This window comes from Pteropus medius, unplaced genomic scaffold, assembly GCF_902729225.1.
Source record: "Pteropus medius unplaced genomic scaffold, Ma_sr-lr_union100, whole genome shotgun sequence".
Classification (NCBI taxonomy): domain Eukaryota; kingdom Metazoa; phylum Chordata; class Mammalia; order Chiroptera; family Pteropodidae; genus Pteropus; species Pteropus medius.
In genome coordinates this window covers 3,989,750-4,016,328 of record NW_024349799.1, presented here as the reverse complement: position 1 = coordinate 4,016,328, position 26,579 = coordinate 3,989,750, and the positions used below count along the sequence as shown (strand labels likewise).

Below are 26,579 nucleotides of genomic sequence, written 5' to 3'. Positions count from 1 at the left end.
TTCTAATTTACTCGAAGTATGATTATTGGGCCAAAAGGTAACTCTGAGAGATTACTTTCCCAGATTTTTGAGTTTCCTTCTTCGAATTAGGTCCGGACACTTTTACTTTTCAAGCTCAAAGATGAGCTAGCTAACCAGCGACGCCTCCCGGCAGCATTCCTATTACAGCCATGCAGGTGGCGCTCCAGGACCCGAGGGTTTAAAGGGGAGCGCTAAACAGCAAGAGACGTCGGGAAGGGGGCTTGGGCTCCAGTGTGACCCTGGGCAAGTGACTGCCCCTCCCCGGGCCTCGGTTTCCTTTTTCGTAGTCTGTGACTCCAACCAAGATTAGGCGCAGCCGGGGCCTAGTGTTGGTGACCTGGTTGGCTCCCCGAAGACAGGGGCTGCGCTTCCCTCCTCCCTCCCCGTCATCTTCCCTCCGAGCGGCCCCACCTTCTCGAGAGGAGTTGACTCAGGCCAGAAAAGGTAAAGCACCCACCACAATATACCCCTGCCCTAGATCGGTCACTTATTGCCTCTGCCCCGCTGATCGGTCATTTGTTGCTTCTGCCGGGCGGTGGCTCCCTCCCTCCCTTTCGGCTCGGCTCTCGAGTGCTCTTGGCTGAACCTGGTAAGTAGACGAGGAGCGCAGCAATTCGGCCGATCCTTTGCTTCCGTCTGGCTCTGTTCTCCCGTAGGGGCGGCGGAGTAAGCACCGAGATCCTCGGCTCGGCTAGCAACTTAGGCCCCTTGCGCCGGCCGCTGGCGCTTCCGGTTCCGGTGGTCACCACCCGTGCCGGGTCAGAGGCGCGGGCCATGGCGGGGAGCCGGCTGGAAACCGTGGGCAGCATTTTCACGCGGTGCGTGCTCGCAGCCGCGGTGGGCCGAGGGTGCCTCCCCCTTAGCGTGTCCCACCCTTTCTTGGGTGGATGTGAGCAGAGCTACGCGTGCTCCGGCGTGCGGTGTCGGATCCCCGGGAGGCCCCCTTGTGCCCTCTCCTGCAGTTGTGCTTGACGACCTCACTCTGAATTTCTTCTCTCACGTTCAAGATTGCACCTCTCCCAGTCTCCGAGTGGAGTTCTCTAGGAAGAGGAAGGGAGGAAGAGGCTGGTGGATTTGTCTGGGCCGTCTTCGCAATTTCCTTGACCGCACGGGAATGGGGCGGGGTGGGGCCGATGTAAGAAGATAGAAGGACTTAACTTTGTTAGGACAAGCATTGTTAGGTTGGTTTACAGTATGGAAATATCTTACTGTAGGCGGGAAACACCCCTGTTCTGCCCTCCTTCCTTTTCTGTCTTGCCGACTCCGTGATCCCGTTGACGTCCCAGCTATGGCTAGACTGATTCAGGGGCTTAGGCTGTTGTAACTGACTGACCTTTGTTCTTTTTTCTTATCTCCTTAAGGACGCGAGACCTGATTCGGGCTGGGGTGTTGAAGGAGAAGCCCCTCTGGTTTGACATATATGACGCCTTTCCCCCGCTGAGGGAGCCGGTCTTCCAAAGGCCCCGCTTGCGATATGGCAAAACCAAAGCTCCCATCCAGGACATCTTCTACCATGAGGATCGGATTAGAGCGTGAGTGCAAAGACCATATGGTGGACGGGAGGGAGCAGAAGTACAGAAAGGTTTAGCTAGCAATCTGGTAACCTAACTTAAAAAGGAATTGAATCAGGGCTTTCCCTGTGGAGAAAGTCTTGTAAACCTAGCCAGATCAGTGCCATGTCCCATGTGAGAGAAACAGAAGTTCTGAGAAATAGAATCTGGAGCCAGGAATTGATCGTTGCAATTCTGTCTACCTGATCTCGCCTGTTTTGCAGCAGGCACAATGGTAAGCCCTTAACAAACACCTCATTTAGGCCTTACTCTAACCCTGCAACGCAGGTATCCTCTCCATTTTAGTCTTGAGGATTCTGAGGCTTAAGGAGGTCAACTCACTGGGAGTTCATTGACAAAGCCCTCTCCTTCAAATGCTGATATTATCAACTTGATTAGTGTTCCCAATTACCTAAATTTTAGCCTTGTTCCTTTTCTCCTCACCATCTTAAAGTCAGGGTATATAATTGAAGTGTATATATCTTTATTCACTTAAATCCTATTCTAGATGAAAACAGAATTTATTACTTGGTTGAGATCAGAGCCCTTTTCATTTGAGAAATAACACTCCCTTTTTGGAGAACAAGTATGTTCTTGCTCTATTTGGAAGATTTCAGGGTAGGACACAAGATCTTCGGGACCATTCAATACTTTTTCAGCACTTTTCTGCTCTAGTCCATTGAATACACTTGGTCACAATGCTTTCAAGGCTCATTTATACATTGAAATCATTTGTACTTCTTTGTGGATAGCAGTTGGAACTAGGTGATAGGTCATTGGACAAGGTGGAATATTTTATAGCTCTCATTACTATTCATGCCAAAATAATAACACCTTGTATTTAAATAGTTTTTTGAACCGTTATATCTTTTTTGGAGAGGTCTGTTTTATATTTTTAAGAACTCAATGAAATTAATTCTAGATGATCCGAACCTAAATGTAAATAATGAAACTATAAGAGCACTGGAAGAAAACATGGGAGAATTTTAAAAATAGTCTGAGTGATAAAGGCCTTTCTAAGAATGGCATAAAACCTAGAAGCCATAAATGAAAATATTAAAATTTTCTACACAAAAAAATTACTATAAGCAAAATCAGAAGTCAGCTGACATATTGGGAAGAGGATTTGCAACATGTATGACAAAGGGCTAATTTTCTATTTATACTGCTATACGGTTTGCTTATAAGCCAATAAGAAGACCATCAAATGGGGAAATTGGCAAAGAACATGGACAGGTCACAGAAAAGGAGATTCAGTTTTCTTTTAAAAATATGATAAAATGTTCAATGTATTTCATAAGAAAAGCAAGACTACCATGAATTATAATTTTTCACCTATCAAAATGACAAAGATCAAAACGTTGGAAAATATAATTTGATCAAGTTTTGAGAAAATAGGTACTCTCATACATTACTGGTATGAGTGTAAATTGGCACAGTGCTGAGGAAAGCATTTTGGCAATTTGGAAGGCCAAATTACAAATACACATACCTTGACCCCACAATACCACTCTTATGAATTTATTTCACAGACATTTGCATAGTTCAGTTAAAAATAGAAACAGATAAAAGTAATCTTGCAGCACCATCTAGAGTAGCTAAGAAGTGGAAACAATCTACGTGTACTGATCTGAAATGATCTCTAAGAAATAAGTAAAAACCAAGATGTAGAGTAGTGTTTACTGTCCTCGGGGTTAAACAGTGTGGTTGGAGACGGAATGATAGATGCATGTATACTTGTGTATTAGAATATTTCTGATGCATACACAAGAAACTGGTTAGTGCTACTTCCTGGGAAAGGAACTGGGTGGAGGTATTGGGGTGCAGAGGTGAGGAGTATTACTTTTCACTGGATACTTTTGTGTAACATTCGATATATTATATGCATGCATTACTTATTTAAAAATAAAAAACCAAAAACTCTTAGCCTCGAGCTGTGTAGGTCATGTTATACTTAACTTTTCAGGGCCTAGCAGTTATTCTTCATTCTGTTCTTGGCCATGATCTATAATTGGAGATTTATGTGTGTTCTTTGCATTTTCAGGAAATTTTATTCAGCCTATGGATCTGGTCAAAAAGCATTTGATCTGTTTAATCCAAACTTCAAGTCTACCTGTCAACGGTAAGCCATTTTATTAGTCCAGGGTGATTTTTTTTTTTAAAGAATTTAGTGAGCAGTTTGAAGAGTTTTACTGAATTCCACTTGAGGAAAAAAAATGTTCCTCTGGGAAGATCTGTTAAAGGAATGTTTGCCACTGTGTAACAGCCTGTCTTGACAACTCTCAGTATACAGACCTAAGATGTGACTCCTTGGAATTCTAGGTTTGTGGAGAAGTACATTGAGCTACAGAAACTGGGAGAAACAGATGAAGAGAAGTTATTTGTGGAAACAGGGAAGGCTTTATTGGCCGAAGGTGTCATTTTAAGACGAATAGGAGAAGCAAGAGCTGTGAGTATTTTATTATTAAAATTGTTATTAGGATTAGTTGTCTATTTGTCAGAGGTTAAAGGAAGGCTTGGTTTTCTTTCCCCAACCTTGGTTAATGTTCCTAAACTCCAGATCAAATACTCTTAGCTGGAATATACTGGAATTTTGTGGTAACGATGGAGACTTGGAACAAGTGAGTTGTCATTCGGGCTTTTGAAATTGTGCTTCTGTGGAGATTTTTTTCAATCATGTTTATTGTTTATTACAATAGAATTTAACCTGAAACATTAACCTTAAAATTTTGACTCAGTGATAGAATGTGCCTAAGTCATATAGCTTCAGCCAATTGCTTGAGTGAAAATGATATCATATGTGTGACGTACTTATGTCTGGTCTTCTAAGCAACAGGAAGGTGGTCACATTGCCTGGAAATCTGAACCCACAGATGTCAAACCCCAAACTGTGTTGGAAAAAAACCAGTCTCTGAAAGAAGTTGCACAGGACCAGCTTTCGGAGTCACCCGAGGAACCACCAAAAGGTCTCTCACCTCCCTGAAGAACTTGTGTGCTGTGTGTTCTCATATCCAAACCATGTTCGCCAGATGAATGTTGAACTGTTTTTAACAGTTGAGCTGTGTAAATGTTTCTGTATCTCTAAGGCATTATGTTTGCCTTCTTTTAGTTCCTATCCCTAGGCTGTCATAAAGCTCAATATCGTGGATTGAAAGAAGCAGTTATGTGAACTTTGATGTTACAACGGTATTAAATAAAGAATTCCCTAGCTGCTTATAAATTAAATTTACTTTAAAATTGTAAATAGCATGAGGAAATCTTTCTAAGTATTATTTGAATGGGACTCGTTCTGAGTAGGTTTGCTTGGATTTCAGTGTTAACGTGGGCCGGCTGTACTTGATTCTCTGGTATGTTCCTCTTCTCTGGATCCGTCAGACTTTTACTTGCACATACAATGTCGTCCCTTGGTCAACTGTTCCTGTCTGCAGATGTTTGTACTTTTTGCTATAGAACTATTGATCTTCAACTTGAGAGGCCAAGATGACTTGGGTTTTGCAGTAAGAGTGAGGACTTACTATTGATGATAGCCAAAGGCCAGAACTATAATCTCATGGGTTGACTGTGCTAGAGACAATGAGCATAGCCCTGTACATAAGAGGCTGCTCAGTAAAGATTTGTTGGACAAATGATTACATCCAGCTAAAGACCGAATCCAGATGACATCTCTTAGGTAACTGGGTTGCCAAGAGGGGTCCAGCTAATTTAGATGTTGCTTTCCACCAGCATCCACATGCTTCCCTGGTGTGAAGGTGTGCTTATAAGTCCTTATCGATTGTACTGTATTCTTAATTTCCATATCTTTTATTAAATAAATGAAATATCCCTCTGAGGTTGTAGCCTTTGTATTTGTGATCAAGCCAGTAGTTTTCAGCTACTAGCAATAACCTGCTTCATAAATCCCTTATTTTAAAACTCACGTAGCTCTTCTACCCTTTGTTCTTTCTGTGCAGTCTCTTCTGTCTCCTGGTGGACTGAGGGTGGGGCATACACCTCACAGCCTGTGCACCTCCTTGCACGTGGGTACTCAGATAATGGAGGGTAAATGAGTACATGAAGCAAAAGTAATTCTCAGCCATGCTGCTTCTCCCCACCCAACCCCTTTATCACTGTTCTGTAATTCCTCTTGTTTGGGGGCTTTACTTTCAGATGGGAAAGTAAATTTCAATCATTCAACAATATTAGGCCACCATTGGGTTCCAAGTACCGGGCCTGGGCCTGGGAGGACTTAGCAGGTAGAGGGGCTGTTCCGTTCTCAGAGAAACAACCGGGGATCACTCATTACCTCTCAAAATCTTCTATACCTGAGGTTTAAAAGGCAGTTTATTTGCCATAATGATAAAGAGATTTAAAAAAAATGACAGCATAATGCTTAAAAAAATTATACATACACATGGTTCAAAATTTAAAGGTGAAAAGCCAGTTCCTTCTACTCCTCCCCACCAGCCACCCATTTTCCCTTCCCTGGGGCCACCACTATCACCATTTTCTTTCCAGAAATATTTTGTGCATATACTCTGTTCTGTACCTCGTTTTTCCACTTAATATGTCTCATAGATCTTTTGCGTGGATGTATAGTGATTTAATCACTGCCCAGCTGACAAAAGTGTTGTTTTTTATGTTATCTTGTGCTGCAAGTAGGCTGGTGTACCTGTGGGGTACACCATTCCTAGCAGGGGCATTATCTTCCTTAGAAACTGCTAAATTATACTCCCACCAGCAGTGTATGCGAATGCCTGTTTCCCCACGCCCTTGCCAGTACGTTCTGATCTTGTTAAATCAGACAGGGACTCTCATGAGGAAGGCCTAAGCTTGGTAGAAGGCGGAGAGACTATCCCATATAACAAAACTTCAAGTTGAATCTCAGTGATCAAAACATAATGAAAGGTGTGAAGCTTACTTGGAGAATTCAGAGCTCTTCCCAGGGCCTTGGCAAAAGCCATCAGATCCAGTCCCTATTTGGAGAGAATGGCTGTGTGACCTCATTCTTGCCTTTAAGGAGCTTAAAATCTAGTTGGAAAGATAAGAATGACATTCAAAACAATACAAGTAACAGGAATCCTTTTAAATTATGATATAAAAGCATGGTAGAGAGTCAGAGAGATGAGCTCTGGACTAGTCTAGGAATTAATACTGCACGCAGAGCCTTGAAGGGTGGGTGGGATTTGAAGTGTGTGTGCTGCTGCTTCTGCCAGGAGCACCCTCCCTGACACCATGGTCTTTAGAAACCATACCTTCACTGTCCTTTTCGAACAGTATCTCGGAAATTTTACCTAACATTCAAGTCTTGAGCCCTTTCTCGAGCCCCTTCCAGGCTGCACTCCCACACTTAACTGCAGTTGGCACACCTGGTCCACTGTACTCCTGCATGATTTACCCCGCTCTTACGTTCCAGAGAGGTAACTATTCTCTCTTAACTTTAGAGGGTAAACAAGGGCGAATTCTTATTTGTATCCACTGAAGCATTACACATAACCTTTGAAGAGCAGACCCTCCGTGTGGGTTTGCTGAGCTGAAGCCCAGGAAGGCACGTATCCAGGTTACAGTGAAGTTTGTGTAAGACATGTCTGAAGATCTGGGTGCTAGTTCTGGTTACTCCAGTGTTTATTGACGTGACCTTTTGCTTGTCACCGTCTCTCAGACTACAAAATAAGGATAATCACTGCCACTTTGGCTTCCAGTTAGTATTGTGAGAACTGAGGTAATGAATGCAAAACTCATTTGTAATATATATGATAGGTGCTTTTATTATTCTTTTAAAGAGTAATGGGAAACAGGTTTGAACAGATAGGATGGGATCTGATCATGGTGGCCTCAGTGACTACAGAGAGGACTTCAGCTGGGTATAAGCAAGTTTGAGCAGAGAAGTAACATGAAAGCAGTGTCGGGTCAAAGGAAGATTTGCCAGATGTGATATGAAGAATGTGGCTTCGGGAATGGGCAGGGAGGGAGGGAAGAGGAGACATGTCAGAGAGGCTTTGGTCTTTCAGCAGCCATTCCAGTTAGAGGCAGAGATTCCAAGGTTACAAACCTGAGTGACCAGAAGAGCAGCATCACTAACAGCAAGGTGGGGAAGAGAGCTTCAGCTCTTAATGTACTGAGTTAGAGGCGATGGTGTAACTTCCAGGTGGCAGACAGAGATATGAATTAGATGTCTGGGAGAAGGGGAGGAAATCTCCAGCTCAGGCGAAGCATTGGAGCCAGAACGAATGAGCTCGCCCAGGGGAGTGTAGAGAGACACAGATGTTGGAGGCTGAGCCAGGTGGATGCTCTCAGTTAAAGGGCAGGAGGAACAAGAAAGCCAGCAAAGGAAACAGGGCCCACATCTTCCATCATCTAAATAGCGAGGCCCATTTAAGCTGTCCTGGATTCACCGGGTTTTATAGTGTTTCCTTTGCTTTTGTTGGGTAGACCCGATCCTCGATCATGTGCCCTTAAAAGGCAAGCCCGATTCTTTTAGTAATTTAATATTTAGTGTCGTGTTCTTGGATAATGAAAGTGGTTTTACAGAAAAATCTGTGCCTCCAAGGGATTCCTAATTTTGTTAAAGCGATACCCTTTCTCTAAATAAATGATGGCTTGCCACTTAAAAACGTTCAATGGATTCCTTTTTTTTAAAACCAAGTTGTTCCAGTGGGATGATAAAATTTTCTCTGAGGCTAGCCCTGGTACCTGCCTCTGCTCTTGGGAATCCAGACAAGGCACGCCAGGGGTGTGTAGCCTCATCCATCCTTCTTGGCTCTCAGCTATGGCCAGTTCTGACTCAGAACTGGGCTAACAGTTTTCCTGACTTCATAGAAGCTAGGATATATGACATGATGTGAAAGCAAGTTAGCCTCAGTGAGAGGACTGTGGAGCTACGAACAAGGGAGGTGAGTCGGGTGTGTGTGTGGGAGGGGGTGAGCTTATTATTTGTTCCTGATCTCCGTGTTCCTGAGCTCTATTCCAGAACAGCCAAAAGGTGCAGGACTGACTGGCTAGGTTAGTCATGTGCTTTGAGCCTTCGAAGGTGCTCAGTGACATGGATGCTTGAGCAGGTTCAGTGAGCAACTTGGTTGAGGTCACCTTGGCTGTTGGAGGAAGGGCACTTACTCTCCTGTGGAAAAGACAGGAAATGGCTTTCATGTCATTCCTAGGGTAGCGCTCAGTGTGGCAGGCAGGTCTCTGATTGGATGAGCCCAGCACTGGAGCAGTTTCTGTGGAGATGCTGAGCCAGACAAGTGGTTATTGCTGCAGCACAAAAATGAAAAGGTTGCTAGGGGAAGGCAAAGGAGGCAGGAAGTTAAGTGTTATATCCCCCTACAAAATGTCGCCGCCACCGCCCCCCTGCCATCTGTGCAGATTACAGAGAGGAGGTTTTTGTTGACTGCTAGCTGACAATGAAATTACATTTTAGGTCTAGTTTTACCCTCAATGGATGCTTTTTTTGGACTGGAACTTAAATGTCAGTCACCTGACCTTCTAGTGGCTCAGTTCTTTTAATTAAAAGATGGTTCTAAGCAACATCCAGTAGTGGTCTCTTTATTATTTATCAAGCATTTTCCTTCCAGCAGTTAGTGAAAGGTCAGTGGCTTCAACAGATGCTTTGTTTTTCGTGAGCAGCTTAGATGAAAAAGATATACAATCAATCCCTGCTCCCTCCTGTTTGCTCACGGGCAGGACACTGTTTAATAGTCATTGTGGCATTTAGGATCGCAGACCTCTGAAACATGCAGAAAAGTGCATGTGCATCCCTTGTTACTGAACATTTCTCCAAAAGTAAACATCAGGTTGTGATTATGGTTAATAATGAGATATTGATTGTTTGAAAATGTCACTGACTGGGACGATTAGCCCCAGAACCACTAGATGGCGCTGCACTCTCATGCCGTTCAACTACAATAATTTTATTTCTTTGCCTCGGGGTACCTTGCCTTTCAAGGTTGGCGAGTGTCCTTGTAAAATAATGTTCTGGCTGAGATTTAGGAAGCTGAGGTCCTGGGGTGTCTGGGGTAGGGTAGAGTTGGGAGCAGTTAGGCTGCAGGACAAATGACAAAGGCCTTGGGGTGGGTGTGTGTGGGGGGAGTGGGGGAGGGGGGGAGGGAGGCGCGGGCCGGGGAACCAGCTCTGTTTGCAACATAATAGGAGCAGGAGCGGAAGGAGCTAACTGTGCTGAGCCCCTGGAGACTCTGCCCAGAGCAGTGTTTTCTTACCTTCTCCAGTCAATGACACATCTGTGAATTTGCTGTGGGGAGAACGGTGCGGGCAGGGAGGCAGTGCTGAGTAGTGGAAAAAACCCAGGCCTGGGAGAGACAGACCTGGATTTGAAACCTTGATCAATTGCTTTGTCTCGTGACATTAGGCGAGTTGGTGAATAACTTGAGCCTCAATTCTTTATCTGTAAAACTGGAATACTAACATCTACCTCATCAAGTTGTTACATGGATGAAAGGAGAGCGTGAACAAAGTTCTTGGCACGAGTCAGTCTTCTTCGCTCTCAGTGCTTGGAAAGCGCTCGGCAACTGTTGATTCTCACGGGGTGGAGACGAATGTGCATTAGATTAAAATGAAGAAATGTAAAAATGGTATGGTGTACCTTTTTACCAGACGCCAGTTTTCTCAGCCCCTCCTCTTAGTTACTATTTTCTTTATCTTCTTCACACCAAAGCAATCAATCGATTAGAGAAAAAGACAAGGGAGGAAACCAAAGAACGTCCTGGGAACTTGTTCATTATTGGAACTTACCAGTACTGGTAGCTTTCACTGAAAAACTTGCTTTTATTTAGTTATTTCTTAGATTGTGTGTGTGTGTGCGCGTGTGTGTGTGTAGTAGAAACCAGTATCTTAATGACATTGCCTTTATCTCTTTCCTTCCTCATTGATGCTCACCCTGCCTGTGTTGCGAGATTCTTGAACAGAGAGACCAGACACCAAGGCTATAAGCAGGAAGCAGGGTTTATTGCTGCTGACACAGGCTCAGCGGATTCTTATCCAAAGGCTGAGCCCCGATTGTAACATAACAGGCAGTTTTATGCAGTCTTGTTATCCCTACACATATAAGCTACAGATATAAGGAAAAACATTAATTGGTTGGCAAGCTATGAAACAACTGATGTTAGTTTGGAGAGTCCTTCAGGTGGACAGTCAGGAATGAACTCATTCCAGCAGGAAATGGCCAGGCAGGGTCAGGCTGCCACACCTGCCTTGTGGTAAACTTTTTTCTTTCTCCCCCTGCACCCCAGTTTGTGGAGAGAAGCCAGAGAGTCAATACCTAGGGACCTAACAAAGAAAATGGGTCCAACCTCAGAGACATTGTTTCTGGAGCCTCAGCAATTGGGGCAGGAATTTCTGGAACTCCCTCTGGTCATCCTCCTAGTGAAGGGCAGGGGTGATGCTAGGGCTGAAATGGTGGGTACGATGGGAGAAAGGTCTGGAGGGCCAGAAAGATCTATTCATGTCTTTCCCGGTGTCCTGCACCCCTCTCACTCCATTTGACCCTGGTTGGTCTGCAGACGGACTGTAGGACCCCTCTGACTCTGGTCACCTGGGATGGTGGGCCAGAGGAACACAAGTGCTAAGGTGCATTGCCCAGGTGCATTACTGAGAAAGAGCTCTGGCCCCTTTTCTCTCTAGGTCTCAGTCGAAAGGACTGGGCCCTTTCACTCCCTGTGTGACTATGTGACAGTGGCTTTGGGCAAGTCCCCAATTCAGTCTCAGCACAGGGTCTGGAGCCTAATAGATCTTTGAAAGTGTATTTGTTGAGTGAATGAATAAACGAGTGAATGGCTAAAAACAGGGATAATAATATCCACAGCAAGTATGTTTTGCGGTGCAGAACCCAAACAAAATGCTGGTTGTGGCAGAACTTTGTAAACTCTCAAGCCTGCTACAGTTACACAAAATAAAGGTGAAGAAAATGGCTGTGGAGCTGCCGGTGCCCAGCTTTCACTACAAAAAGAGCAGAGCCAGGGGTCACAAACTCAGAAAAGGAGCAGTAGCCGGCCAGGATGACTGGTTTAGTTTCTGCTACAAGATTCTGCAGGAAATGCCAGACTGTCCTTCGAACCCCATCCTGGGGTGCTTGGTTTAAACCCTAAGCATGTTCAGGGTTGTCTCTTGAGTATTAAACACGGATAAAAGACGCTTGTGAGTTTTATTACCAACTTCCCCGACTCCTGCCAAGTGAGGTGAAATGGCCCTGCTCCATCTCGGCAGCGGGCTTGGCCTCCCCGGCCTCCTGGAGCTTATCCCCGTCCTCAGGCCTGGCTTCCTGTTGGGAACTATTTCCCTGCCCTGGCGTATATGTCACTTTGGTTCCTCAAGGCTTCTAGCTCCCTGAAGGTATAACTCAAGGGACAACGTCTTGTGTTACCACCACGCCTGGACCTTCACAGTATAGGCAGGGTTCCCCTTTTCAGACTGGGGAAAGGGAGGGCTTTGCACCTCTGGTCTGGCTCACCTCAGCAAGTGTGCCTGAGCCCCGACTTCTGGTGTCCCCGTCCACCCATAGTCGCTGGGCCCCTGAGGTTAGAACAAGAGGTGGCCATCTTAGTCCCAGAAAAATTCCCATTTAAATCCTAAGAAGGCAAAGCTTGTCTTTGGCAATGCTGCCACATTCCTAACTTTCCCACTTTCGGATTGAGAGAAGAAAAGGGGGCTGCGGGAGACTGGCCAGATAGGTAGGAGGGGTCTAGGGACTTGAGCTGCAGGCAGATAAAGGCACTGGAACACCAGAATATTCCTTAGTCCTGTAGCGTTCTGGCCATGACTTTCCTGGCTTTCTGGGCAACTAACCTCCAATACAGCATGCTCTCAAGATTTATACTTTCCCTCTTGATTACTGAAGTGCCTAGACTGGCTTCTTAAAAGAACCACTTTGAATACCTGTAAAGTCAAGAAGGTCAAATTTAGGAAAATCTCATCTGCAGGACTTAGTTTCTCTGAGCTGTCATCCACTTGTAATTAATATTAATGAAAGATAGATGACAGATGCTTATTGCTCAGCTGACATACATTGCTAAGCCCCAAAGGGGTTACTCTAAGATCTAAAGGACTTGAATGTACTTCACTGTCACTTGGAACAGAATAAAACTTTCAGGATATAATCAAGATTACTTATATATAAGAACTCAATGACTCATAGGCAATATCTGCATTAAAAAAAAAAAAAAAAAAGAACTGAGTGTTCCACTATTGCTTACTGACATTTAAAAATAGCTCTATTAGCCCCAAACTGAGGCAGATGATGGCATGGGACAGTAGATGGAGCCCTGGATGAGGCTCCTGGAGACCCCAGCTCATCCACTGATTGGCTCGTGACTTGGAACATCATTACACCTTTCTAACTGTTTGTAAAATAAGGGCGTTGAACTACAAGACCTCAGAAAGGCTATTCTTTGTGTCTACAGGTCCGAGAAGAGCTGCAAAGGTGGGGAGAGCAACACACTCCAAGACTGATTGCATACTTATTTAAAATCTTTTCACTTTTTAAATTTTGCTTATGGAAACACTCATAAAGGTAGAGAGGGCAAATAATCCTCCAGATGTTCATCATGTAGACTCAACTATTATTCATATTTTGTCGTATTTGCTCATCTATATTTTTCTGAAGAATTTTATTATTTTTTCTTTTTCTTTTATTTTTTGAGGTTTAAAATTTTTTTCAATTACAGTTAATATTCAATATTATTTTATATTTGTTTCAGGTGTACAGCATAGTAGTTAAACAATTATGTAATTTACGATGTGATCTCCCTGATTAGTACCCACCTGGCACTCTACATGGTTTTTATAGTATTAACTATATTCTCTTTACTGTACTTTCCTGAAGGATTTTAAAGCAAATCCAGACATGACTTGTCACTCAAGGCTTCAGCCTGCTTCTCTGAAAAATAAGACCTTTTCTTAAACCAACATAATACTATTATTAAGCCTAACAAAGTGCTCATTAACTGTAATTCCTTAATATCATCCGATAACCAGTCCATATTCAAATTTCCCTACAGTCTTCTGAACAGACCCTCCAGCTCCTCCTACCCCAGGCCTGTGCCTAGGGCCAACCACTGTTAGTCACTTCAGTCTTTAGGCTCCAGGTGATTACCTTCACGCAAACAATCAGCTTATGGCACCACTTCTTGCTCTACCAACTGCAGTCATTGTCTCTTGTCTTTCTGCTATGGTTGATGAGGGTTTAGCTAACTTAGATTCTCTCTTCCTTTCTTCGTTATATATTTTCACTTTAGTTCCTCTGTGTAGTAACACTTATGCAGGTTCTCTTTTGGGTTGAATTGTGTCCTTTCAAAAGATATGGCAAAGTTCTAATTGCCAGTGCCTTATCTGGCAATAGGGTCTCTGCAGATGTGATCAGGTTAAGGTGAGGTCATCATGGATTGGGGGACCCTTGATCCAATGACTGGAGTCCCTATAAGGAGAGAGATTTGGAAATACACACAAAGAGGGAAGACGGCTTTGCGAAGACAGAGGCAGAGATGGGAGTGACGCAGTCCTTCCTTATCCACAGGGGATTCGTTTGTTCCAAGACCCCTGGTGGATGCCTGAAACTGCAGACAGTACCAATCCCCATATTCTATGTTTTCCCCTCTACATTCACACCTGCGACAAGGTTTAACTTATACATTAGGCGTGGAGAGAGATTAACAACAGCTACTACTAATAAAACAGAACAATTATAATAATATAAGAAAAGTTCACGTGAATGTGGCATTATTAAGTAAAATAAGGGTCACTTGAACATAAGCACTGTGATACCATGATTGTTGATCTGATAACCTTGATTTCGAACTTCTGGCCTCCAGAACTGTGAAAGAATAAATTACTGTTTTAAGCCACTCGATTTGTGGCAATTTGTTATGGCAGTTCTAGGAAACTAATATGGTTCCTCTGCTTTGGGAGCATTACTGTAAGGGGAAAACTTGGTTTTCTATCTTCCTATGTAGAAAAAATCCAGTTCTAACCTACTGTTTCTTCTTTGTGAATCTCCTTTACTACTCACATAGAACACTTCTTCCTGTCACCAAATATATGGGGGTTTCCCCACAAAAAGCAACTCTCTGTGCTACTAGCTGGGTGTCCTATAATTTAATTCTGTTTTGACACTATTTATCTGCTCCCTACCCCCTAAATACACACACACACACACACACACACACACACACTTTAAAATGACAGTCACAAGCCCAGGTTGTCAACGGTGCTTCTGACCAACTGGCTATAAATCAAAGGTTCTAACATTCCTTATTGCCTTGAGTTTGATTAATTTTCTAGAGCAGCTCATAGAACTCAGGGAAACACATTTTTCAGTTTATTAAAGGATATTATAAAAGATATACATGGACATCCAGATGGAAGAAATGTGTGAGGCAAGGTAAGTGGGGACGGGCGTGGAGCTTCCCTGCCTGTGCGGGGGCGCTGCTCTCCCAGCACCTTCAAGGGATTTTAAGGAGCCCTGAGTCAGGAGCTGGGGACCGACCAGTACATATTTCTTATTACAAATCACAGTATTACAATTACATAAAATACTCATGCCTCCATTTCTTGTTCATCAGCTACCTCTTGACTCCCTACTTTGTCAGATGAGGATAAGAACCAGAGGTTTAAATAGACAGTTGGATGGATCCAGGGTCCAAGAAGTTAGGGTGATGATGAGCAGCACTAGATAGAACTGGTGCCTTCTGACTCCAGGGCCAGAACCGCTCCATCTTATAAGGCCATGGAGTACTTGGAAGGTGTGTCCACAGCTCTGTGTCCCAGAACCAGGAGCAGGAGCTTGAGCAAGTCCTGCCCAGAGTTAAGGTAATCTCATGCCCCTCCAGGCACTAGCCCCAGGATCTGCCTGCTTCCCTCTTGCTTTACTCAGGACTGTTCTTCTGGAAATGTCCCCAGACACTGGCAATCGAGAAGGATCTCTCACAGAGTAGTTTCTTCTGAGTCCCGCTGTGATGTGAAGCCATTGGCATGCACTGAGGGACACTAGGAAGCAGTTGTATGATGCTCCCTTTTGTTTTTACTGTAGGAATGATATTAACCACCTTTTGCACTATGAAGGCCATGGGAGAAGTTTCTCTCACATCTTGATTCGAATAAGAGCTGTACTGCTTCTGAACAACTGGGATGGCTTACTTTCGTGGTCTTGGCAAACTTACTATCTTAGCTTCCCTCTTAGCTTTTGGCTGTGAGGATATTCAGAGTTAAATTTATAATCATGTGCAGCTCTGACATAGGAGATTATGATGGCATTTACTTTGATTTTTATGAAATATTTCAGGCATACAAAAATTACAGAGAGTGTATAACAAGCAGTCACGTACCTACCACCCATCTTCAGACGTAAAACTTAATACAAATAGAGCCTTCTGTGTATCCAGTTCTGATCTCATTCTTTCTCTGCCCCACCCCGGTGGTAAATGTCTGCCTGGAGTTGGTGTTTATTCATTCCATGTAAAAAACAATATTTTTTCTCCAAATGTATGCATCTATAACAAACATGCAGTATTGTTTTGCATGTTTTAAAACATTATATAAGTGGTTTCATACTACATGTATCCCTCTGTAATTTCTTTTTACTCAAGAATTTTACTTTGAAACTTACCTGTGTTGACACGTGTAGCTCTAGTTAACTCATAATTTGTATTTTACTATAAGACTAGACAAATAATTAGGTAATGTTTAAGAGAACAACCCTGGGTGAGACTGCCAGGGTTCAAATCCTAGCTCTGCTACTTACTAGTTCTGTAATTTTGGGCAATTACTTAACCCCTCTGTGCCTCAGTTTCCTCGTCTCTAAAATGGGGCCAATGATAACACCTACCTCATAGAGTTGATATGAAGATTAAATAACTTAATCATTCCATATTTATTCCATGCTGGTGGACATTTGTTTCCAGTTTTTTGCTGTCTCTAGGATGTCGTGTGCAGGGAACATTATTATATCTATTTCTTTGTGCATATATGCAAGAAAGAGTTCCTCCGAGGCAGGGCATACACCTAGGAGTGGGATCGTAGGGCTGTGGGGTGCACCCAGCCTCAGCTTTCTGGGCGATGCCAAGTTGCTCTCCAGAGTGGTTGTGCCGACTCACACTCCCGCCCTGGTGTGTAAGTGTGCCCATTGCTCCCACCCTGGCTCATCCTTGGTGTTGTTTTTGTGCACTGCTTCTGCTTAAACTTTGTTTAATCTTTCTTACCCTTTGCCCAAATGTCCCCAGCTGCTGTTTTTATCCCAGTATATATTTCTGTAAGCATTCTTTTGTCCATTTGCCTTCCTTTTCCTTTTGAATGAAGCAGGATATAAATATATAAAAATTAGGGCCCCACAGAATGAAGAGCGCAGCATACAGGGGCTGTCTGCTACCCTACCCCTGGACCCACAGGTTTATGAGCTCTCAGGATTTGTTGAGGTTGCTATCAGTCATGGCTAACATTTGCCGAGTGATTCCTACATGATAGGTGCACTCCATACATTATCTTGTCCGATCTCACGGTGACCCTACGAAACAGAACTGCTATTCCCAGAACCTTGATTCAAACGAGGCAGTCTTCTACCAGGGAGCATGCTCTTAACCAGGGCTGCCACGAGAGGTGGCTCAGGCTGCACGCTGCATGACTCTAGGAGGCACCACTTGCACAGACTACAGTTGATGGCACCCCTTGGAGTTGTGCAGTGCAGTGGCCCTGGCCTTCTGCTCAGTAAGAGCTTAAAGAAAATGCTTTCTATTTGACAGGCTTAGAGGAGTCGACCCCATTACCCACTGAGGGCCTTTTGTGCTCTGGATTTATAGGCCTTTCTTAGGGTCGTGGTTCTTCACGTTTTAAAAGCCCACTGGCATGGGATCCCTCCCACCTATGTAAACGTTTGTTTAGGAGGGAAGAACCCGGCATGTGCCCCGCGCGCTGACACCAACCGTGTAAGGGCACCGACTCGGCCGCTGTTCGTGGCTTTCCCCCTTGGCCACCGCAGACTTATTGAGCAATATATTATGAGTGTGCCTCACTCTGATGATGTGTTATGGATAAATCATTAAGGAGGCAGCTCACCGCAGTGATGTATTGGTGTAATAGATCATCAGAGTGAAGTCTTCTGCCGGCATACGGGCTGGCTCAAAGGGTGGTGTCATTCAGGGAAGAATTAGCCCAGCAGCAGATCTGGCTTAATTACAGGATAAAAGGTTCGTGAATGATAGGCTGAAGGCTGCGGCACCAGCATTTTGATTCTTGATGTAAAAATATAATTGGGCTTCCTGAGAGAATTTTTGATTATTTTCAAACAGCCTCTGCTTTATCGCAACAGCACAACTTGCCACGTGGCTGCAGGGGTACCTTATATCGGGGGCGGGGGGACGGGGCAGTCTCCAGGCCCTGTCCACATCTGAATTATCGTTGTCCTTTCAGTTTGTAGGTCATAGAATGAGCTAAGGGAGACAAAATCCAGGAGGCCTGCCTCTAAGGCCCTCAGAATGACGTCCTTAGCAACCAGAACTTCCGAATCGAGTGATTTATTCAAATCATCATTAAGGCCATGGTTCTCCACTAGATCTGTGTGCACATGTGAGAAAGAGGGGGTTGTCTGGTGAGTATGTGTGTGTTTGTGTTTGAGGACATCAGCATCCTAAGGATAATAATCATTATCATGTTTATCGGACACTTAACATTGTGCTAAAGGCTTTGCATACGTTTTTTAATCTCATTTAATCCATACGACACCATTGTGAGATAGGCATTATTATTATTCTTCTCATTTTCCAGATGAGGAAACCAGCCAAGAGCTGCTGTTATTGGCCAAGGTTGCACAACTGCTCAGTGACAGAGCCAGTGAGCCTGATGCTGGGGTGACTCTTACAATCTTTCTTTCCCACCTCCAGATCTCCGCTTCCTGTGAGGACCTTAAACCAGTGCTTGTGTGAACTGCAGACCTAAATGAGCACAATTAAAGATGCGTTTGTTGAAAATTGATTATTTTGTTTTAAGGCACAGAAATCAAACTTCAGGTATTAGTAGGGTCCCAAATTGGGTCTGAATCAATGATTTCTTGAGTGGCTTACAGGATGAGACTTCGTAGCAACAGTGGGCTAAACTCTTTGCACCAACTCTCCCACTGGAGACAACTATAAAAGCTGCATAAAATATTTTTTGAAATCTTAAATAGCATTAAATTGCTGACAAGGCAGTAAAAAACGACTAGGTCAACACGTAGAGAAGAATAGGAACCAGAGAGGTGAGTGAATTCAGAGGCCACTTTTGCCCTAAGGGCTGCTGATCCTGGATAGTTTCACAGCCCTCTGGGCAGAGAAGACAGAATGGAAGACAGGATCCAGCCCGAGGAGAGGGGGCCCTCTCCACAGTAAGCTGGAACCCCCAGGGCTACTTCCTCAGGTGAGGGTGACATGGAAGTGGAGTAGTCTTCATGTGGAATTACAATCCGGGTTCCTATTACCCAGATTATCTCAGTTCAGAAAACCTGAGGCCTTTGAATTGGTTTAAGGTGGGCCCAGACTGGTATGTCTCCAGTACATTAGGGAAGCAGATCTCTGGGCATAGGTGCTTTTACATAAGGCCTCATATTATTCCTATAAAGAATTTTTAAAATACTGGACTATGGTCAATGATGACCAGGAACACAAGGAAACATGACTCCATGTGTGAGAATCAGCAAAAACAGGCAATAGAAGCAGATCCGAGAAGACTTTAGATATTGAAACCATCAGACTACAGACAATAAATGACTTTTGTTCCTTGTTATGTTTAAATAAATAAAAAATGAGCTTGCGGCTATTTTCAGAGAACGTAAAGCAATAAAAAAGAAGCTGTTATAGGACAAATATGCAGCAATTTAGCCACCATTCTCTTCTCCTACTCCACCCTCCTGCCCCACAAAGAAGAAAGAAATTCCGGGCAGCAGAATTCCATATGGAAATCTCACTTGGCGTGGTATTAGGCAAACTAGAAAAGACATTCTCCTATCCTAAATATGTGTATTTTCAACAAAGCATATCAAAGATAGAATTTTAACTTTTCTTTGTGACTTTAAAAAATTATAATTTGAATTTCATTATTAATATGGACATAAGAAATACCTTTAGACAAATTGACCGAAAAGTCTTAAAAATAGAAAACAGAAAACATACCATACCCCTCTCCTGCAAAAAGGGGAGGCATACAACCTTCTATTTTAAAATTACCACTCCCGAGGACTGACTCAGGATTGCTGGAGCTTGGCCATTTACAGTGAGCCTTTTGATAGAAAAGCCACCTATTCCGGCCTCTAAAATTAAGACCATCTCCTTGTGAAGGGTAGAAATCCAGGTGAGATAAGATTGATAATCCTGCATTGCAGAATTTATTAAAGATGTCCAGATTAAAAATTGCTTTGTCTGTCAATCAATCAGCCTGTTTTCTACGTTTACTCTGTCACTTACTAAAAATGTTACTGTATAACACGGAACCCCCCCCATAGATATCATAACTGCTAATCTCCCTTTCTTTCCCTTCTGAGAGATAACCTTGGTCATGTTCCCTAGCAGAGGTCCCTAGATTTGTCCCTGTCTTGCTAAAGGCTTTACTATTATTATTTAAAAATTTTCCAAGTCATATGATTTTAAGTGAGGAAAAAGGGCACATGAGTGGAAGTCATCAGTGAAGGGGGGTTTATGCTGCATTTCTCCTTCTTTGGGTAGTTTCCTTGAATGCTGGTGAGAGGGGACAGGTTGGAAATAACCAACCTGAAGATTGATCTAAGGCTTAACTATTGATCGGTTGATCTCTGTGCAACTGTTGGAGTTCAGCATCGTTCAAGTCTCTCAATATCCTGGCCCGAGCTTGGAGGATACCTTGGGTTGGGTCCCCTAGAAGCAGACTCTGAGATGGAGAGCTGCATGCAGAACTTTAGTTAGGAGTGTTCTTGGAGATATACCTATAAGGGGACAAGGAAGGCAGGACCAGGCAGAGGGAGAAGATGTATCCCAAAATGGTTGCCATGGAGACCTCAGCTAATTATACAGGGAGCTCTGCATGTGGGATGGTCCCTCAGAGTTATCCCAAGGTAAGGGGGCTAGGCTTTTGCATCTGGTCATCAGCCAGTCATTGGCCAGGGCTGTTTCTGGGAGAGGATATACCTTGGGTAAAAGCAATTTCCAGTGAGAGAGGACGCTCTGAGCCATCAGCAGCTGATAGTCTCAGCAGCTGAGGGGTGGGCATGTGGCCCTGAAGAGTAGGATCTCGGCATACAGTATCCATGATGGACCATCCTCTGAGCTGCTCAGATTCATTTGCTTCTCATAGTAAGTTTGCCCCATCACTAATGGCTTCTTTAGGATTGTGGATTGTTTCCTTGGTAAACTGACAAGAGAAGGATTAATGGGACAAACGACAGCCCCTGATACTCATTTGATCTCAAGATTCTAACTGATATGCCCCCTTTCCTTCCGTATTAGATTCTTCTTACCCTTGGCTAGTTTCTGTGCTGGTCTAAGTGACTCGTTTGGTGGGATGACTCAGACTCTCATTTCCGAGGGTTTTGATCATTTAGTTACCATGCTCTTTTTAAGGCTCGGATGCTGTACTGGTCCATTTCTCATTAAAATTGGATATGAAAACACCAAGAAATGCCCCAGTGGATCATCTGTGTGCCAAACCTATTCTTTCCTGCCTCTACTGAGTACTAGCAGCCATGGCTCACACTGACATGTACTGAGCTGACCCATCTATGAACTTGGCTGGGAATTTTTCCTCCTCTGTCAGTTGGCCACAAGGGACCCCTCATGCAGCCATAGGTGTGAGATGAGGAGAGGGGCCAGGGTAACACTGGCGTGTGACATGGGAGTCTGGGCTATCTGTTTTTGCAGCTTACTCATGCTGATCCTGAATTTATCACTTTCATCTTATGACGGATCTCTGCTGGACCTGCCTGCCCTGGTGACTGGGTAGATCTGACAAAAACCAGTTTGTGATGGGCATCTCAGGGTTGCTTGGTCACTTGGTGTCACTAGGTCAGAAATTTCATCTGTATCAGGGACCTCCAGCATCTGGGACGTGCTTTTGAAATGGTCTGTATAGTTTTTTCCTGCAGATGTCATGCCTTGCTTCAGAACCGTAGGGATCGATAACATTATTCTCTTCCTGGAGCTTGCCGGAAACTCCACGTTGTGTCTTTTCCCACCATAGATACCACTAGTTCCATCAGGCCTGCCAGGTCATACAGCACAAGAGGCAGGGCTGCCTGAACCTGATCAGAGCCCCTTCCTGCTCTGGGTTCCACTCAAAGCTGGCGGCCTTCTGTGTTACCCAGTAAATGGGTTAGAGTAGTGTTCCAAAGATGAACTATGGTTCCTCTAGAACCTGATAAGGCCTGCCAAGCATGGCGCTTCTTGATTGGTGTGTGTGTGTGTGGAGAGGGGGAGGTACTGAGGCTCTGGAGCTCTGGAGCTGGCATCGCTCTTTAAAGCTCTTCCAAATTGAGACAAGGAGGCTGGGCATTTGTATCCCTGCCTCAGCTAGTCCTTGGCCATAGACTGCCCGCTGGAGGGGGTGTAATTTTGGGCAAGGCAGTTTCCTATGGCCAGAGTAATTCATAGTGAGGGATGCAGCTGTGAGCCATTATCAGCTGATAGTCCCAGGAGCTTGAATGGTTATGGAAGGAGTCTGGCAGAGGACCACAAGGGATCAAACTCCAGGGCTGGGACTAGGGAGATGCGAGTGAGGTACCTAAGGCTCAAATTTAAGGAATCAGTCACTCTTAAGGTCATTCAAATACAAATGGCACTTGCCTCACCCTAGGTCTGGCCCTGTCAAAAATCTATGGAGATCTAATGTCAGGAAGTGGTAGAAATTTCGACTTGACCAGGATAACCTTCCCAGTCATCATGAAAACAGCCTTTTTCTGGAACTAGTGGAATCTTGGACAACATAGTCCTAGAATATTTTCTTTCTACTTCTCTGCAGGACACAAGGAAGGGTGGACACTGGGGAAGGTTGTTACCTGTTACTACTGCTAAAAAAAATTCAAAACATCTTCCCTAACCTGTCAGTTATTCTATGATTTTATTCCTCCGCCCCAATGTCATTTCTCCATGATTTCTGTGCTATGGAAATAAAGTCAAAGGAAAGAGTTTGAGCTAGAAGATTCCTAAGTTTCCTTCTGTTATTATGGTATTGAAGACATGGTCCAATCCTGAACCTACTGGCCTCTTCAGTGGGCAGGACCACTCACCTGCATGCAGGAGCAGATTGCAGAAAGGTTAAGTGAGAGAAGACCAGCAACACCAGGCTAGGAGAACAGGAGGAGGTGGTTGGAAGGTCAGAGAAACAAATAACTCATATGCAGGTAGGAATCAGAGTTGAAGCCCAATAGGAAGAAAAAGCAAGATTTGAATACAGAGCAGTCTGACTGGAGCGGACCATGGGTGTGAGGCAGAATCATTCCAAGACTGATCCTGAGCCTCCTGGATTCCGGCTGTGGCATCTTGGGTCTGTGTGGCCATCCATGGGTAGTTTTGTTTTTCCCTTTCACCCAAAGAGTCTTGGACGATCCTTCCCAACTTGATACATATATATATAATTAAGGAAATTCTAATCAGATCCCATTGCTGCTTTTATTTTTAACTTAAAGATTTGGTAATGAAGTTCACCTGGAAGCATAAATACATGGGAATAGCTAATAAAATTTTGAAATGTCAGAATGTGGTATGTCTACTAGCCATCAAATGTATGATAAAGCAATGATAATTAAAATAGCATGACACAGGTATGGAATAGGAAATTAGACCAGGAGAGTACAATAGAAAATCTAGAAAAAAAACCCCTGTGTTTGTATGGGTATTAAGTATAGCAGGTCCTTGAATGACATCATTTTGTTCAATGTTGTTTCATTGTAATATAGATGAGATGCCATAGAAACCTAACTCTTGTTTATATAATTAGCCTATGGTAAAATTGGTTTCATTATACATTGTTTCAGTTGAAGTCACAGAACTTATTGATGATGTTAAGTGAGGACTTAGTGTATATGACAAAGATGGCATTTCACATCAGTGAGTAGAGGATGGATTATTAAATAAACTCTGTCGGGAACAGGGAAAATTTTCAAGGAAAATTCTAATTTAATTCTCTATCTGGTACCAAACCCCAAACAAGTCCAAAGATGGATTAAAAATCTAAAAATAAAAGTTAAAACTATGTAAGTACTAGAAGAAAATATAGGGCCTTTTTGAATATGACATGAAACCCAGAAGACAGCAGGGAAAGTTATGACCACGTAAATCAAACAATGACGACAACTTCTGTATGGTGGAAAATGCCACAAGTGAAATTTAAAGAATTTCAAAGAAGAAAATGTTTTAAACCTATATTCTGGACAAAAGATTAACATCTATAATATACAAAGAGCTGCTACAAATCAGTAAGTAAAAGAAATATCATGGGCAAATGAGCAAGGGTGATGAACTGGCAACTGACTGAAGAAGAAACACACATGGCATATGAAGCATGAAAAGATGCTCAACCTCAGCAACAATTAAAACAACATAAATCAAAACAAAATGAGATGTGTTTTCCTTGTCAAAACTAGTAAAAGTTAACCAGATTGTTTGTACTCAGTGTTTGGAAGGATACAGATACAAAGGCATGTATGGTTGAAACTGCAACTTGCTGTACCATTTTTGAAGAAGAATTTGGCAATATCAGTCAAATTTAAAACACATATCCCCCTTGACCCAGAAAATATACTTTTAGGAATTTATCATCCAGAAACTCCCCTTCAGGAAAGAACACATGCCTGTCTAAATATGTTTACTTAGCATTATTTATTATAGAAAAATACTTCATGCAAATAATTCGTTAGTGTAAGAGAGGCTGGGTAAATTGTGGAATATCCTTACAATGGAAAACCGTCAGAAAGAACAGCGCTGATTTCTACATTGTACAGACTTGGAACCATGTCCACGATAAGTCGTTAAAGAAACAAGCAAATCGAAGAATACTACGTAAACCGTGATTCCATTTTTTAAACATTAAAAAAAAACAGTACTTAAAAATTTAAGCTGTTATTGCAGAGAATTTCAAGCTTGCCAACGGTGGAGAGGATAGTATGATGGACCTGTGTAGTCCCATCACTTGTTTGCAACAGTTTCCAACTCTTGGCTGTTGTTTTTCCATCCCATTCAGTTGTCTCCCCAACTTGTGGATTATTTGATGCAAATCCCAAATAGCTTATCATCCTAAGTACATCAGGTCTATGTTCATATTCAAAGGCTGGTGTAGGCAGGGAAAAAAGGCTCAAAGGATATCACGGAGTTAAGGTCAGCGGTCATGGCTGGGGAGTGGGGTTGATGAGGGTGGATTTTTGTTTTAAACATTTCAGTATGATATGATTTTTTTTGCATTATTACATTTAAAAAAACTCAGTAGAGTTTTTAAGAGACAAAGAGAGAAACCCCAATCGTCCTTTTTATTTCCATAGAACCTCCTTTTAAACTTAAAAAAAAAAAAAATTGTTGCTTGATTTTGATTTTTAAAAAAGCCACTGCCAGACTTTTATGGAATGGTTTGGGATTAATACATCAATAAAGATATAAAAATTTTAATATGTGATTAATACTTAATATTATCAGAATATCCTGTTTATATCAAGTTTTGATAGTTGAGTTGTAGTCTTTATATGCTGCACGTATTATAATATAGAGAAATTCTTATAAAATTGATATTGCGATGAACTAAAGATTCATGTCCCCCCAAACTTCATTTGTTGAAATCCTAATCCCCGATGTGACGATATTAGGAAGTGGGGCCTTTAGGAGGTGATGAGGTCTTGAGGGTGGAGTCCTCGTGAATGGGATTAGTGCTCTTACAAAAGAGACCCAAGAAGGCTCCCTTGCCCTTCTGCCATGTGAGACAGAAGATCGAGGTTGGTCTCACCAAACACTGAATCTACTGGCACGTTGATCTTGGACTTCTCAGCCTCCAGAACTGTGAGAAATAAATTTCTGTTGTTTATAAGCCACCCAGTCTATGGTATTCTGCTCTAACAGCTCAAATGGACTGAGACAGATGTGTACATTTATGACCATTTTATGGAAATGAAGTAGCCTACTTGTGAAGTTCCCAGAGGGAGAATCTGATTGGCCTACGTTGGGTCAGCTACTCTCTCCTGGCCCAATCGGCTGTGACCAGCGGGGTGGATGTGGCCTGGGCAGACATTTCACCCCCACTGGGGTTGCTTCTATGCCTCTGCTTGTGTTTCCTCCTCTTGTGTTTATTGACACAACTGCCTCATGCGGCCAGCAAGGGTGTGGGGAGAAGAGCATGGTGGACACACAGAGGAAGGGGCTTTGAAGGCAGGTAATCGGGGTTTGGATTGACTAACTGTGACTTTTAGTAGGTCCCTTATCTCTGACGCTGGTTCCTCCCTTTCATTAAGAGTCGTGAGGAGAAAATGCCTTACGGTTGAAGACTCCCAAGGACATGCCTGGCACGAAGTAGGCTTTCAGCGCCCCTTGATCATGAAGTGTAAGCTCAAGCTTCTCGCTGAAGATCGTGCCCTTGGAACGTTTTGGTGCGAGGACCTTGGAGTTGCTGCAGCACAGGCCCTGTTACTGCAGAAGCCAGTGACAGAGGCCTCCTCCTCTCCTCCCAGCTGGGCTAGGCGCAGTCCGTGAAGCACTGTTGTTTTAGCCAGGCACTCCCCCACTCTTCCCCATGACCTTGGAGTTCAGCCCCTAGGGCATCTCCTCACAGGCCTAGTCTTCCCACTCAGGCCCATCTCCCCTCACCACAGGCCTCTCCACAAACCTACTCGCATATGCACTAATGCCATTATCTTCCCGAAATTAAAATCAAGCCTCAACCTATAATGTTTCACGGAGAGGGAATTGGGGTTATATATTCCTGTGTCGAGCCGTATTCTATTTCAGTCATAGCATTTAATTATGATTGGTATGTTAGTGCCCACCGGAGCATAACAAATTGTCATTATGTTATTCTGCTGAGTCTAATTTAATTGGCAAGTTGTCACAAAAGCAATTATCCATC

General features: G+C 43.4%; 1 protein-coding gene and 1 long non-coding RNA gene across 3 annotated transcripts; both read left to right on the top strand.

Moving 5' to 3' along the window:
* The first annotated feature begins 682 nt into the window (after window positions 1–682).
* Window positions 683–5,400, top strand: MRPS23 (mitochondrial ribosomal protein S23). Its single transcript, XM_039885729.1, has 5 exons — window positions 683–839; window positions 1,383–1,553; window positions 3,616–3,693; window positions 3,894–4,020; window positions 4,402–5,400. The coding sequence occupies exons 1-5, from the start codon at window positions 796–798 to the stop codon at window positions 4,552–4,554; spliced, it is 573 nt and encodes a 190-aa protein (XP_039741663.1). The 5' UTR covers window positions 683–795; the 3' UTR covers window positions 4,555–5,400.
* A 2,961-nt stretch (window positions 5,401–8,361) lies between these two features.
* LOC120621146 (uncharacterized) lies at window positions 8,362–26,418 on the top strand. Of its 2 annotated transcripts, none has more exons than XR_005658087.1 (3): window positions 8,362–8,440; window positions 17,952–18,129; window positions 25,969–26,418. It is a non-coding gene; the product is annotated as an uncharacterized LOC120621146 (long non-coding RNA). The 2 variants fall into 2 exon arrangements; XR_005658088.1 differs by lacking the exon at window positions 25,969–26,418 and adding an exon at window positions 18,422–18,492.
* Window positions 26,419–26,579: the final 161 nt, after the last annotated feature.